At 52.8% G+C, this 13058-nt stretch overlaps 1 protein-coding gene across 2 annotated transcripts in view; it reads right to left on the reverse strand.

Annotated features, from left to right (window-relative positions):
* Positions 1 to 12082, reverse strand: part of MFHAS1 (multifunctional ROCO family signaling regulator 1) — a 75438-nt gene extending 63356 nt beyond the window's left edge. For both annotated transcript variants that reach the window (XR_010751021.1, XM_066380265.1), the window contains exon 1: positions 8482 to 12082. Coding sequence is in view for 1 of the 2 variants with exons in the window: in XM_066380265.1 (XP_066236362.1) it covers positions 8482 to 11470 (2989 nt within the window). In the remaining variant the exon portion in view is untranslated. The remainder of the gene's footprint in view (positions 1 to 8481) is intronic.
* Positions 12083 to 13058: the final 976 nt, after the last annotated feature.

Consider the following 13058-nt stretch of genomic DNA (forward strand, 5'->3'; position numbering starts at 1 on the left):
AAAATGGCTCATCTGCTGTTCTGACTGTCCATAAAAGGAGGGGGAAGAGGAAGCAGCAGCCTTGACTCAGTGAGCCCCCTCCCAGGAGCACACACAAGCCCAGGAGCAGTCCGCACACGGCTCCAGCTTCCCCTTCCTCAGTGCCCTTCCCTCCAGTGGCCTGCGCGCAGATCTGCACAGCAAAGGAAGCGCTGGACAGCTGGGTGCCCGGGGCCACCTCCCTAGAGCTCCAAGTCCCTTCCTGGGGCCAGTGAAGCAGCCTCCGGGCTCCCAGTGCCCACGGGACTCCACCACTAGTCCCCCACCCGGACCCCGGACCCTCTGCCCTGCTCCAAGTCCCTTCCTGGGGCCAGTGAAGCAGCCTCCGGGCTCCCAGTGCCCACGGGACTCCACCACTAGTCCCCCACCCGGACCCCGGACCCTCTGCCCTGCTCCAAGTCCCAACTCCAACTCTCCGCTTTCATCGTCTCTGCCTTCTGCAAATTTGCGGCTAAAGAAAAATAAATCGGGTGGGGGATTTCTATTTTTTTGCTAATTTACTCCATAAGAAACAAAGCATCAATATATTCAGCTAAGAGATTATGTTAAGAAAGGGCAATGAGAAAAAGTTTTGAAGCATTCAGTGCTCAAAGTGAAAAAAAAAACAAAACCCTGTAAAGCCAGCAGCCACGGCCACCATCACAGCCGCCTGGCCCATGCAGGTTCGCATTAGATTTGGACAGATGGTAATGAAACAACGGAGCCAAGAACTGGTGAGCCATCATCTTTAATCCTAGCTTGCACCCGGCAGGCAAGAAATACACATAGTGGGAAAACACTTCCCTTTCCATTCAGGGCTCCCAAAGCCACTGACTTATCCGAGTTTCCGAGAATCAAAGGTTTCTACCTCACCAGCCTTATTCACCTCTGTTCCCCATCTCCTTCTCTCTGCACTAACTCTACACAAACTGGCTTTTCCTTCAGCACTCTGCCATCTTTGCTGCTTCTCCTCTCCTCCACGTGGCCTTTCTCTGCTCTCCTCTCTAATGCTAATCTCAGGAACCAAGAGAGCAAGCTCCCAGTCTGCCCCACTTTATAGTGCAGAAATCAAAACTTTTAATCCAATATATAGTATACAAACAAGGAAGTCTCTGATACAAAGTCACTTATCTGATGGGATTCCTCATGAGAGTGCACCACCCCACATCATGCAATCAGTCAAGGGTGTGAGGAAAAGCTTAGTCTTAAAACTAAGCCTTAGGCTATAACCACCCTGCCTGCTTACAGCCTGTCCCCACACCCAATGCAAACTATAAGCGAGCAAACATATATATCATATTTACAAACTTATCTGACCAACAATAACCTAAACATTTTCTCTTCTCCCTCTCCACAAGTCAGTCGGCCCTGCTGGCAATGGTCTCTGGGAGCTGTTACCCACAGCACACATGGAGCCATCTCTGATTCAGTGCAGGCGGCCGCCCTTCCAAGGTTCTCCATGAACTCAAACCGCAGCCTGAACTGTAGTATCTACTCAGCTTCTAGAAAGAGATGGGATGGCAGGTGGAAGAGGGGAAACAGCCGGTCCAAGCCAGGACAGGCATCCTTCCTGCAGGGCCACCACCCTCACACCTCCACCCTTGTCACCACCCATCGGTTCCCTCTTTGAGAGGCGGTTCCCTCTTTGAGAGGCTGATGTCAAGGCTGGAGTGGGGTTAGTGAGAAAGAGCTAGGGAACGGGAGGCTCTGGGGAGGGGCTGCTCACTGCCCCAAGGAGGGGAAGGTGAGTGCAGGGGGCACAAGGCTGGAGTGGGGTTAGTGAGAAAGAGCGAGGGAATGGGAGGCTCTGGGGAGGGGCTGCTCACTGCCTCAAGGAGGGGAAGGTGAGTGCAGGGGGCGGAGCTCAGGGGGCAGGAGGCCACCGGACACTGAATGCTTGAAAACATGTGCTCCTTTCCCTCCCTTCGCCTCGGCATCCTGACAGCTGCCCCTTGCCCACTCTTGCCCCCACCACCCCATTTCTGGAAAGGTTAGGAGTTGGATACCAAGGGCAAGAATAGATGTAGCAGAAAAATCTTGTGGGAAAATGATATATGCTTACCTTAAAGTATACACTTTAAGACAGAGGTCATCAACAACCCCCATAAAAAAGCACTTTGCCAAGGAGTCAATTAAGAAACACCAGAATTTCTTGAGTTCTGTAAAAATAACCAGCCCGCCTTGAGCCGCTTTTTAGCTGCTCGGCCCCGTGCCAGGCGCTGCCCAGGGAGTGTGTCCTGCCATCACACGGGACATCAGAGCTCAGGGGAAGAGAGTACATAACTGCAGAGTAGCAATGCCGTGCCTTACACAGAGAGGGTCTATGGTTCAACAAAGACACGTCATCAGGACTGTTCCGTGGCTGTCTGGGATGCCTGTCCATCACTCTGGGTTCCGCAGGCTAGGCTGGGCAGCACAAGCTCAGAGGATCAGCTTCATTTAGCAAAAGAAAGATGGGGAAGGCAGGCCAAACAGGGCCTCCTCATCCCTCCCTGATCAAGTGAAGGAAGGCGGCCCCCAAAGGAAGGCGGGCCTGAGAACCACCTGGCAGCTGGGTTTGCAGTCGGAGCAGCGAAACCAGGGGGAACGGAGACCTGGCCGGACCTGGCAGACCCCACCGGGGGGTGCGTTCCACAGAGCCTACGAACACGGGGCAACTCTCCTCTCTGCCCACGCATCCGGCCGGCCTGAGCAGACCCCACGGGGGGGGGGGGTGCGTTCCACAGAGCCTACGAACACGGGGCAACTCTCCTCTCTGCCCACGCAGCCAGTGCCAAGGCTGCAAGAGACAAGAGAGGGCAAGAGATGAGGATGGCACCTGCCTCCTGGTATTAAAGAAACGGGGGGGGGGGTACCCTAGTAGAGGCAAGGTCAGGTCCTTTATCCTAACGGGCTCCACGGAGAGAAGCAAGTTGATGGGTGGATGGAGACACCAATATAAGTCCCCATTCCCCCCCATATAACTTTCTAACACACAGGGAATAAACATTTTTCTCAACATATTCTCTCACTTAATCCCCAGAAAAACCCAGAGAAGTACACACTATAAATGTTTTAGGTGTTAAAATGAAGTAAATAAGTAAGAATTAAAAGAGTCAGGTAAGTTTACTGGGGAACAAGACAAGCAGGGGACAGCAGAGTATGACCATAAACCTCTGTTAACAAATAAAAACACTTTCTCTTGGAAAGGTAAGCTGCTTGCACAGCGACAGACTTATGCTGCTACTTTCAAGTTTAAAGAAGAGGCGCCTGCCTATTACTTAATACAGTTTACTCTCCAAGGGCCTTTCTGGACTCGGAATCTACCATGCACGGTATTTCTTTCCCCCACTGCATGATTGAAGTTTTGATTTTTATATGAAACAAAGCCCAGGAGAGTTCAAAGAGGACTGTTTGCAAAAATAAAAGCCAAGATGCATCATTATCAATAAAACCAAACTAAAAAGATATTTAATAACCTTTGTGAAATTAAAAACAATGACTAATTCAATCCAAACAACTAGGTCATGCTCAAATTCCAGTAACTCTAACACGGAGACATAATAAGGCAAGAGTTCTGCTTTGGTTCAGTGGTCAAAATGAAGGGCCTATTCAAGGGGACTACCGGTAAAGCAGTGACAATGGGGACAATCGGGGCATCGGGGGCATGGGGGAAGGGAGTTGGGGCACAGGACAAAGCAAGATGATCGGTACTGTACCACCTGGGAATTGACATTATATGTGACTAATAAAGACAAAAGGGATTTCTCACAAAAGACCGAACAGTCATTCAGCCAACACCTGAGAGACTCTGGAAGAAGCCACAAAGCTTCCCACGTAAACCACCTAAACAAAGAGATCTGGCATCCACAAACACCAGCAGAAGTAGCCAAAATGCCCGGAGAGCCTCAGACAGGTACACGGTGCGCAAGACACTGAACTCGGGCAAAAGGCATTTGACAGGAGATATGGAAAGGCATCGAATTAATTAGTGAATGAAAGAAACTCAATCTGAAGACCACATACCAATTTTCTGTCTACCGCTTCCCAATTTTTCTTAAAAATAACCTTTAATTACTTAAAGAGTAGGACATTCTAGTGAGAAATTACTCTAAACCCACGTTCAACTCCCTCAGACACACTCTTCCCACTTGAGAACACACTGCACTCATTCTACCACTTGAACGGAATAGCAATGCACTGGGATCTTGCTGCAGGCCTATGTCCTAGCCTCCGTGTCTTACTCAATACTCCACATACTCAACCTCACAGGTAGTCAGCTTTTCAGGTTTAGATGTCTTATTGGTAAAAAAAAAAAAAAAAGAACAGAGGCATAAATGAATATTACACAGAAGAAACTCACTCCGGAACATCCAAAACAAGGCGGAGGGAGCACGCTGTAGGATGCTGGCGAAAGTCAGTCGGTCGGTGCAGAAAGCGGGGAAGACTCACACACCTGACCTTTAAGGCTCATCACAGGCCTTTCCTTCAAATTTCCAAAAGCATCTGTCACTCAACCCATTTGTATTAAAGGAGACAAATCGGTAATCTCTCTGTCAACATAATTAGATCTTACTTTTTTACAAGGACTTTTGAAACCAAGTGGTTGTCAATGGAGGATTTTCCAAAACATGGCATTTCTTTCATTAGGGGAGGGAGGGAGGGAGGGAGGGAGGGAGGGAGGGAGGGAGGGAGGGAGGGAGGGAGGAAGGAAGGAAGGAAGGAAGGAAGGAAGGAAGGAAGGAAGGAAGGAAGGAAGGAAGGAAGGAAGGAAGGAAGGAAGGAAGGAAGGAAGGAAACAAGGAAGCAGATGTAGTAGCACTATCCTTCCCTAGATCAACTACATACGCTAGTGCAGCTCCGGCTAGATCTACTGTCCTAATGACAATGGCAGGGCCAACACAGACTTGTCACAAAACAAGGTTTAAACTTTACATTTCTTCTGTATAAAATCCAGGGAGACAGTACTTTGCTTTTTACTCCTAATATCCCAAAACTGGGGGGAAAAATTAATTCCCAGTTTTTTTCACATTGTATCAAAATTATTAGTTTACAGGGTAACTTGACACTTCAATAAAATGTATAACAAAGTAACCAACTCTTTCAGTTTCTAAAAAGACAAAAGGTTACCAACTGATTCAAAGGTTTCTGCCAAGTTAAAATACATTTTCATAGTCTAAGGACTGGGTGAACATATTTTAACTGTGTGCCCTAACTAACTGAACACCCAACATTATAATTCTGTTCCTACATCACCTTCTAATTTTATTATTTTAGCTCTTGCAATCTTTTTGAAAATGTGGCAAATATGAGCAGTTGATGGCTATCACAGAAATACATGAAAGAGGAAAATGTATTAATTTTTCCTTGTTGTCTTAATGTCCTATAATCATCTTTTTCTACAACTTTTGTGCCCTCTACCTTTTTTGGAAGAAACAGAATCTGAAACAAAGCAAAATGGTAACTTCTTTCTCTGACTATAAATAAAACAGAAATGTACAGTCTGTAGTACCAAAAACACCTGATGATTTATTCCTATTCAATATATAAAGTAATCTTACAAATTTTCAACCATTTATTTGTTATATTGAAAATAATCATCTCTTCTTTAGAGCCTGGATTGCACACCAGGTGTGCCTCCTCTGACAGGTAAATAAGCCAAACAATAACAAGGTAATGGACTTGTTTTAAATGATTATTTTAAAAAATAAGCAGCTTAGGTTGGGGGGGGGGGGCGGGATTCCAGCCTCACTGTTTACTCCTCAAAGTTCTTGGAATTCCTCTGCACAGACCTTTACTTGTTCAATAACCTATGTCTCTCCCTTTGTTACTAATAACATCAGTTTTATTAGTGTTCCATCTGGATTCAGAACTGGCTTTAGGTAGCACCTTCAATCAGCTACTCTGTGAATATGTAACTCCCAACCATTTTATTCAATTTAGTAACACAGTAAAGAAGTATCTGCTTTCATGAGGAAAATACAATGGCACATATAAAACGAACTGAAGAGTCTACTAGTCTCAGACTGTGACAAGACACCAGGTAATCATACAGAATGGATGGCTCAGCTGACTGGTAACTGAATATGGTGGCTTTTTCAAGCTGAAGAATTAAACTCAGCCTAGATCTAGGGCAATGAGAAGAGGTTACCTTCGGAAATACTGGTGTCTGATTCCTTCCTGATACTCTGATGAGCTACATTCAGAGTAGGACAAAGATCGCAGTGGTAAAGCAGTCTTCCATTTCATCACCTCTCGATGGGGGAGAGACTGGCAACGATACTATCATTAGGTTGTCCTTAGGACAGCTGGAATGTTGTTAACCAAGCCTGCTCCACAAACATCTGAGTTGTTTCAAGAACTGCTCCGAAGAATGCCTTCACATGTGGGAAATGGACATATTCCAAACTGAAGACTCAGGATGCCAATTACAGGCTCAAAAAGTCCCAGACAACCAGTCCTGGAATTCTCCCATTCACTTATAATAGGGAGGGAGGAAGGGAGGGAAGGAAGGAGAAGGGAAGGAGGGAGGGAGGGAAGGAAGGAGGGAAGGAAGGAGAAGGGAAAGAGAAGGGAAGGGAAGGGAAAGAGAAGGGAAGGAAAAGGGAAGGAGAAGGGAAGGAGACAGGAAGGAGACGGGGAGGGAAGGAAAAGGGAAGGAGACGGGGAGGGAAGGAAAAGGGAAGGGAAGGGAAGGAGAAGGGAAGGAGAAGAGAAGGGAAGAAGGGAGGGAAGGAGAAGAGAAGGGAAGAAGGGAGGGAAGGAGACGGGAAGGGAAGGGAAGGAGAAGAGAAGAGAAGGGAAAGAGAAGGGAAGGAAAAGGGAAGGAGACGGGGAGGGAAGGAGAAGAGAAGGGAAGGGAAGGGAAGGGAAGGGAAGGGAAGGGAAGGGAAGGGAAGGGAAGGGAAGGGAAGGGAAGGGAAGGGAAGGGAAGGGAAGGGAAGGGAAAGAGAAGGGAAGGGAAGGGAAGGGAAGGGAAGGGAAGGGAAGGGAAGGGAAGGGAAAGAGAAGGGAAGGGAAGGGAAGGGAAGGGAAGGGAAAGAGAAGGGAAGGAGAAGGGAGGGAGATGGGAAGGGAAGGGAAGGGAAAGGAAGGAGAAGGGAAGGAGAAGAGAAGGGAAGGGAAGGGAAGGGAAGGGAAGGGATGGGAAGGGAAGGGAAGGGAAAGGAAGGAGAAGGGAAGGAGAAGAGAAGGGAAGAAGGGAGGGAAGGAGATGAGACGGAAAGGGAAGGGAAGGGAAGGGATGGGAAGGGAAGGGAAGGGAAGGGAAAGGAAGGAGAAGGGAAGGAGAAGAGAAGGGAAGAAGGGAGGGAAGGAGATGGGACGGAAAGGGAAGGGAAGGGAAGAAGAAGGGAAGGAGATGGGAAGGGAAGGGAAGGGAAGGAGGGAGGGAAGGAGAAGGGAAGGAGAAGGGAAGGGAAGAAGGGAGGGAAGGAGAAGAGAAGGGAAGAAGGGAGGGAAGGAGACGGGAAGGGAAGGGAAGGGAAGGGAAGGGAAGGAGGGAGGGAAGGAGAAGGGAAGGGAAGGGAAGGGAAGGGAAGGGAAGGGAAGGAGGAGGAGGAGGAGGAGAAGGAAGAGGAGGAGAGGGAAGGGGAGAGGAGGGGAGGGGAGGGGAGGGGAGGGGAGGGGAGGGAGGAAGTCTGTTGGAAAACACTCCTTAAAAGAGAAGAAAAAATTCTTGGCAGCTTTTTGTCTCTTCTATCTCTTACAAAGTACTTTCAAAAAAGTTCCACTGTCTAACACCAAAACACAAAGGTTAAGACATCTTATAAAGCACAAAATTGCCAGGAAATACCCAAGGAAATTCCCCTCAGAAATCTCAGTAGTCCATCCTTCCTGTCCACGAGTGTGGTGAGTAAAACAGTGATTCCAGGATTTAGTCATGCACTACAAAGTTTTGTCTTAACTAATCCCTGATTAATATCAATATTATTGCCTTTAGTAATCCAACCCCAGTTACAAAATATTCTTCTCTAGAATACCCTAAGAAAAGTGAGCAATGATTTTTACTTTATGACTACACTCTGAATTTAAATAACAACAACAAAAATATGAGAATAGACATGTCAAACTCAGAACATCTCAAACCCTTCAAGATGTGTCTAATAAGCATGATAGCACAGGCTCAGCCCGAGACTAAGGTCCGCACCCCCGTGCAACCACCTGAAATCTCCTCCCGCGAAAGGTGGGCTAAGTTGGGGAGAGGGGAGAAAAGGACGTCCAACTGTTCCGACTGGACCCCACTCTGGAAGTCTGAATCTCTCCTGTAGGAGACTATGAGACTGGGAACTTATTTCATATTGCTCCCGCACGGACTTATTGCCTATTGCTTGTCCCCACATCACCCTGTATTTACCTTGAGAAGCTTTCCTGGGAGCCTGCGAGGTTAAGCAAATAATCTTACAAATGAGAAACAAACATCTTCAAGACAAATATGTTTCTTAAAACACAGCACAGAAGAGCCACCTCCCTCTCTCTGCTTACCTGGGAAGGCGTGTGGGTTGGGCGAACCTCTCTTAAGGCACTTAGAACAGAGAATGTGCACAGTGTAGTGCAGTCCAGGCCATTCTTGAAGCAGGACATTCAGTTCCTCCACCAAGGGGGTTATGGCTTGCCACGCCGTCCATATATTTGGTAATGACGCATGGCTGGCAATGGATAGAGTATCCGGCTGCAGGACCCCCTTGGCAGGTCTGTAACTCACCACCACGGGAACTTTCCCTCTGTACGCAAAGATCTGAAGTTTCCCATCCGACCTGTGCACCACGTGCCTGTTGATCTGGACACTGTAGCGTGCAAACAACCCAGGTGGAAAGGTAAAGGGAAAACTGTATTCAATCTGCAATTGCTCAGCCACAAACGACTGCCCAGCCAGGTTGGTCCCGTTAATCCAGGCCTCTGCATGGGGCACCTCGTTCTGCACATAGCACGGAAACTTGTACCAGGCCGTGGACCCGTTCAAAGGCTTGCCCTTGGGTTTATTGAGGCAGTAGCACAGTCCCATCTTCTCCAGCAGCTCCAGCAGCAGCTGCAAGTCCTGCTGGGCCTGGACATGAGGCTTAAGCAGCAACCGAATGACATGGGCCGGCAAGAGCCCATGAAGCAGAAAGCCCTCCACATAATGATGGAGCTGGGTGGCCCGGAGCAGGTCCTGGCCGGGCGTGGGCAGTGTCACCACGAGGGAGCTGTCCCCCTCCCCCTCGCCCTCTCCATTGGTCCCCAGGAGCAGCTTATGCAGCAACAAGGAAGGATCCCTCTGGAAAAAGACATTAAGGATGTCAATGAGGCGGGTGAGGTTGTGGAAGACATGCTCCTTGAGGGCCGGGCTGTCCTCAAAGTAGAGCAGCTTGCCGCTCTCGTGAAGGTAGGACAGGGCACTCTGGAGCCGATCCTCCGTCAGCCCCGCCTGCAGGCCCAGGCGGGCCGAGTCCCACCAGCTCAGCCAAAGCCGCTGCGCCTGCGGCGGCTGAAAGTGCAGTTCCTCCAGCACCTGCCAGGACCGTGGCAGTACTCTGTGTAAGTTGGGGAAGATTTCCCGGTGCTCAGCTACCGAGAGCAGCTTGTCCCGAAGGCGTTGTAGCTGGCGAGGGTCCCTGCAGCTCACAGGCAGCACGGGGGAGAGGATCTGCAGCCGGTGGTTGAGCAGGTACTGAAAGTGGGCCTTGCGCCTCCGGAGGTTCTTGTCTGAAACCGCATAGTAGGCTGCATGGGGGCTGGCGGAGCGCAGCTCAAAGTCCCGGGCCAGCGCCTCGTCCACCGTCCGGGCCAGACGGCTCAGCCCCTCGGCATCATGCTTCTCCTGCAGGGCGATCTGGCGGTGAATGTCCAGACACTTCTCCTCCAGCTCCCGCTCCCCACACAGGTCTGCGTGCGTGCCCACAATGCACACCACGGCGTGAGGCACGCGGGCCCCGACCCGGTGCAAGAAGGAGCCCACCGTGGTAGGAAATCTCAGGGGCTCATAGGTGGCCAAATTCACCACCAGCACATACAGGGCCCCTGGGGAGAGGAAGAAGGGCTGGATCACCTCGTAACTTTCATCTCCAGCTAAGTCGTACACAATGAACCGCAGGCCCCGAGAGGCATCGGCTGTCCAGCTGGTCACCTCGATGCCCTTGCTCACGGGAGGATGTGGAGGTGGGTAGCTCTTCTCCCTGTCCCCTCCTTCATTTCCCTCCACTCTGTCCTCGGTGAGGCAGTGACGGAGCAAGGTCTTCCCTGCAGCCTTGTGGCCCATCAGGAGCAGCTTGAGGCGAGGCTGCACGGCCGGCTGGGAGTGGGCCAGTTCCTTCTGGTAGGCTGCGATGTAGGGGATCCCCTTCATGCAGACCTCGTAGGGGGGCTGGATCAGTGGGTTGTCCTTGATCTTCCACAGGCCTACCCGGGAAAGCTGACCGAAGTTGTCCGGCAGCACAGCGATCTGGTTCCCCTGCAGCACTAGCTCCTCCAAGCCCGTCAGCTCCACAATGGAGTCCGGCAGGTAGCGGATGCGGTTATTATCCAGCCACAGGGTGAGGAGCCGGCCCAGGCCTGAGATCAGGGATGGCACTGAGGTGAGCTGGTTGCGACTAAGGTAGAGCTCCTCCAGGCCTGCCAGGGGCAGCAGCGCGGCCGGGAACTCCTCAAAGAGGTTGGAGGAAAGGTTGAGCATTTTGAGCCGCTGCAGATGGCTGAATTGGGCGGGCAGAGCCTGCAGCCCGTTGTTGTCTAGCATGAGGCTCTCCAGGCTGGCCAGCTCACAGAAGCCGTCGGGCAAGGTGCCAAGCTCGGCCCCACTCAGCCAGAGGATCTTAAGGGCACACAGGGCACTGATATCCTCAGGTAGGCCCCGCAGCCGGTTGCTGGACACGTCCAGCTCCTCCAGGGCTGCCAACTGCAGCAGTTGCCGAGGAAAAGCAGTGAGCTGGTTGTGGTCCACGTCGAGGGTGCGCAAGCGGTAGAGGCAGGAAAGGGAGTCTGGCAGCTGCTCCAGCCGGTTGAAGCTGACATCCAGCTCCTCCAGGTGGGCCAGAGCGCCCAGCTGGGCGGGCAGGGTGGGCAGCTGATTGTGGCTGAGGTTGAGCTTGCGCAGCTCGTGCAGGGCGCCCACCACCTCCGCGCCCAGGCAGGTGAGCCGGTTGTGGCTCACGTCCAGCTCGGTGAGGTGGTGGCCCAACACGGCCACCTCCGGGGGCAGCCGGGCAAAGCGGTTCCTGCGCAGGACCAGGACGCGCAGGCTGCCCAGCGCCAACCCCAGCCCGTCGGGCACCTCCTCCAGGCCGTTGTTCCCCAGGTTCAGCACCTCAACGTCCCCGATGTTGGCCGGCAGCACAAGCTGGGGGGCTTCGGGGGAGTCGACCTGGTCGGCCCCGGGGCAGCCCCCGGCCGCGCTGAGGGTGAGCTGGCGCAGGTTGCTCCGCAGCTTCCTGGCGCGCAGGGCGGCGTCCCGCCACAGCCTCACGGTCTTCAGGTTCCCACTGTCCTTCCCAGCCATGGCGGGGCCCTGGGCCGACACCCTGCCGCGCGCGCGGGAGCCCACAGCTACATGCCACGCTGCGCCCGGGCGGGCGCCAGTCTCCGGGTCGCTCTCGCTCCTGTCTCCCCTCCACCACCCCTCGGCGACCGGCGGCGGTGGGTCCTAGCGCAGCCAGCGGCCGGGCGCCCGCAGCTGGGGAGCGGCAGCGACGCGAGCAGCTCCGGGGGGCGCCGAGCCCGCGGCGCGAGGGGTGGCGGCGACGGCCGGCGTGGAGTGCCGCTCGCATTCTCCTTCCTCCCGGGCCATGGGCGCGCCGGGGCCGCAGGGCTGCCGCCCGCCGCCGCGCCGCGCCGCGGAGGATGCCGGCTGCTCCTCCTCCCGCTCCGCCCGCCTCGCCGCGCCTCCGAGCCGACTCCGGCCCCGCTACCCCCGCAGCCGCGGCCCCGCGGCCCGCAGCGGCGCGGCCTCCGCGAGCTCCAGGAGGAGGGCGGCGCTCGGCTCCGCGGCGGGCATGTTGCGGGAACAGGGCCGGGGTGCAGCCGGGAGGAGGGGGCGGCGGCGGCGCCTCCTTGTCTCTGCTTCCCGGGGCCCGGGAGGGAGCGCGAGCGCCGCGTCCCCGGCACTGGGAGGGTGCGACCGGGAAGAGGCAGCGCCGCCCCGCGGACCGGCCCCCACGTGACCGGCGGAGGCGCCGCGTGTTCCCGGCACCGCCCCTGGGGCCGGCGCCCGGTGCGGGGCTGGGGGCACCTCGCCGGGTGCGAGCCCGGTACCTGGACCTAGTTTGGGAGCGCGCGGGGAGTGGGTCTTGGCTGCGGATCCGCGGCCCCGGGGGCCTCTTGGTTGGGTTCGTTTGCGTCTGGCTCTTTGTTGGCCCTACGCCTCTATGGATTTTTCTTTCCCGCTGTGTTGGCTTCGCTCTCTTCCCTTACTCGTTCTTACCATTTCACTAACCCTACATCCACACTGTATTGGAACTGGCCGAATTAAGTAAGGGGGCTGGGTTTCATTGTAGGAGCTAATAACTACACAAAAGAAGAAATGCAGACAACCATTCAATTCATTTAATAAATATTTATTGAGGCCCCATTTTGCGCCAAACCAGCTGAGACACGTTCTCAGAGTCCCTGGGGATGGCTTTGAGCAGGCCTAATGGGGGGGGGGGGGGCCGGAGACGGTGAAACAGTGATTAATCTGTTGTGTCCCATTTATCCTCACCGGAACACTGTGAAACAAACAGCATCTCCCCAGACTGTACAGGACTTGTTATGTTGTAGGGTCGAGAACATGGCAGCTCTTTTAGGCCCCATGTACAGTCCCGTGTTCGCTTATAAGATTGATATTTTCCTCCTTCAGGAAGTTCCCTTGAGGTCACATCTATGCTAAGTAAATAATTTCTTCAGAATTTCCCAGAACCTTAAAGCCTGTGGTGATCACCTTCATCATTGCCTCCACATTAGTTAATAATAAAAGCAAGTACTTTTCAAGACACGAAACGGAATTGTTAAATCCACCAGTTACACATTGTGGCTATCCCTCATTTATGATGATGCTGTCATTTGGGGACCCACATCCTGTGCAGTTATGCTAATAGTAATAGTTTGTCTCT

This window comes from Saccopteryx leptura, chromosome 4 (assembly GCF_036850995.1).
Source record: "Saccopteryx leptura isolate mSacLep1 chromosome 4, mSacLep1_pri_phased_curated, whole genome shotgun sequence".
NCBI lineage: Eukaryota > Metazoa > Chordata > Mammalia > Chiroptera > Emballonuridae > Saccopteryx > Saccopteryx leptura.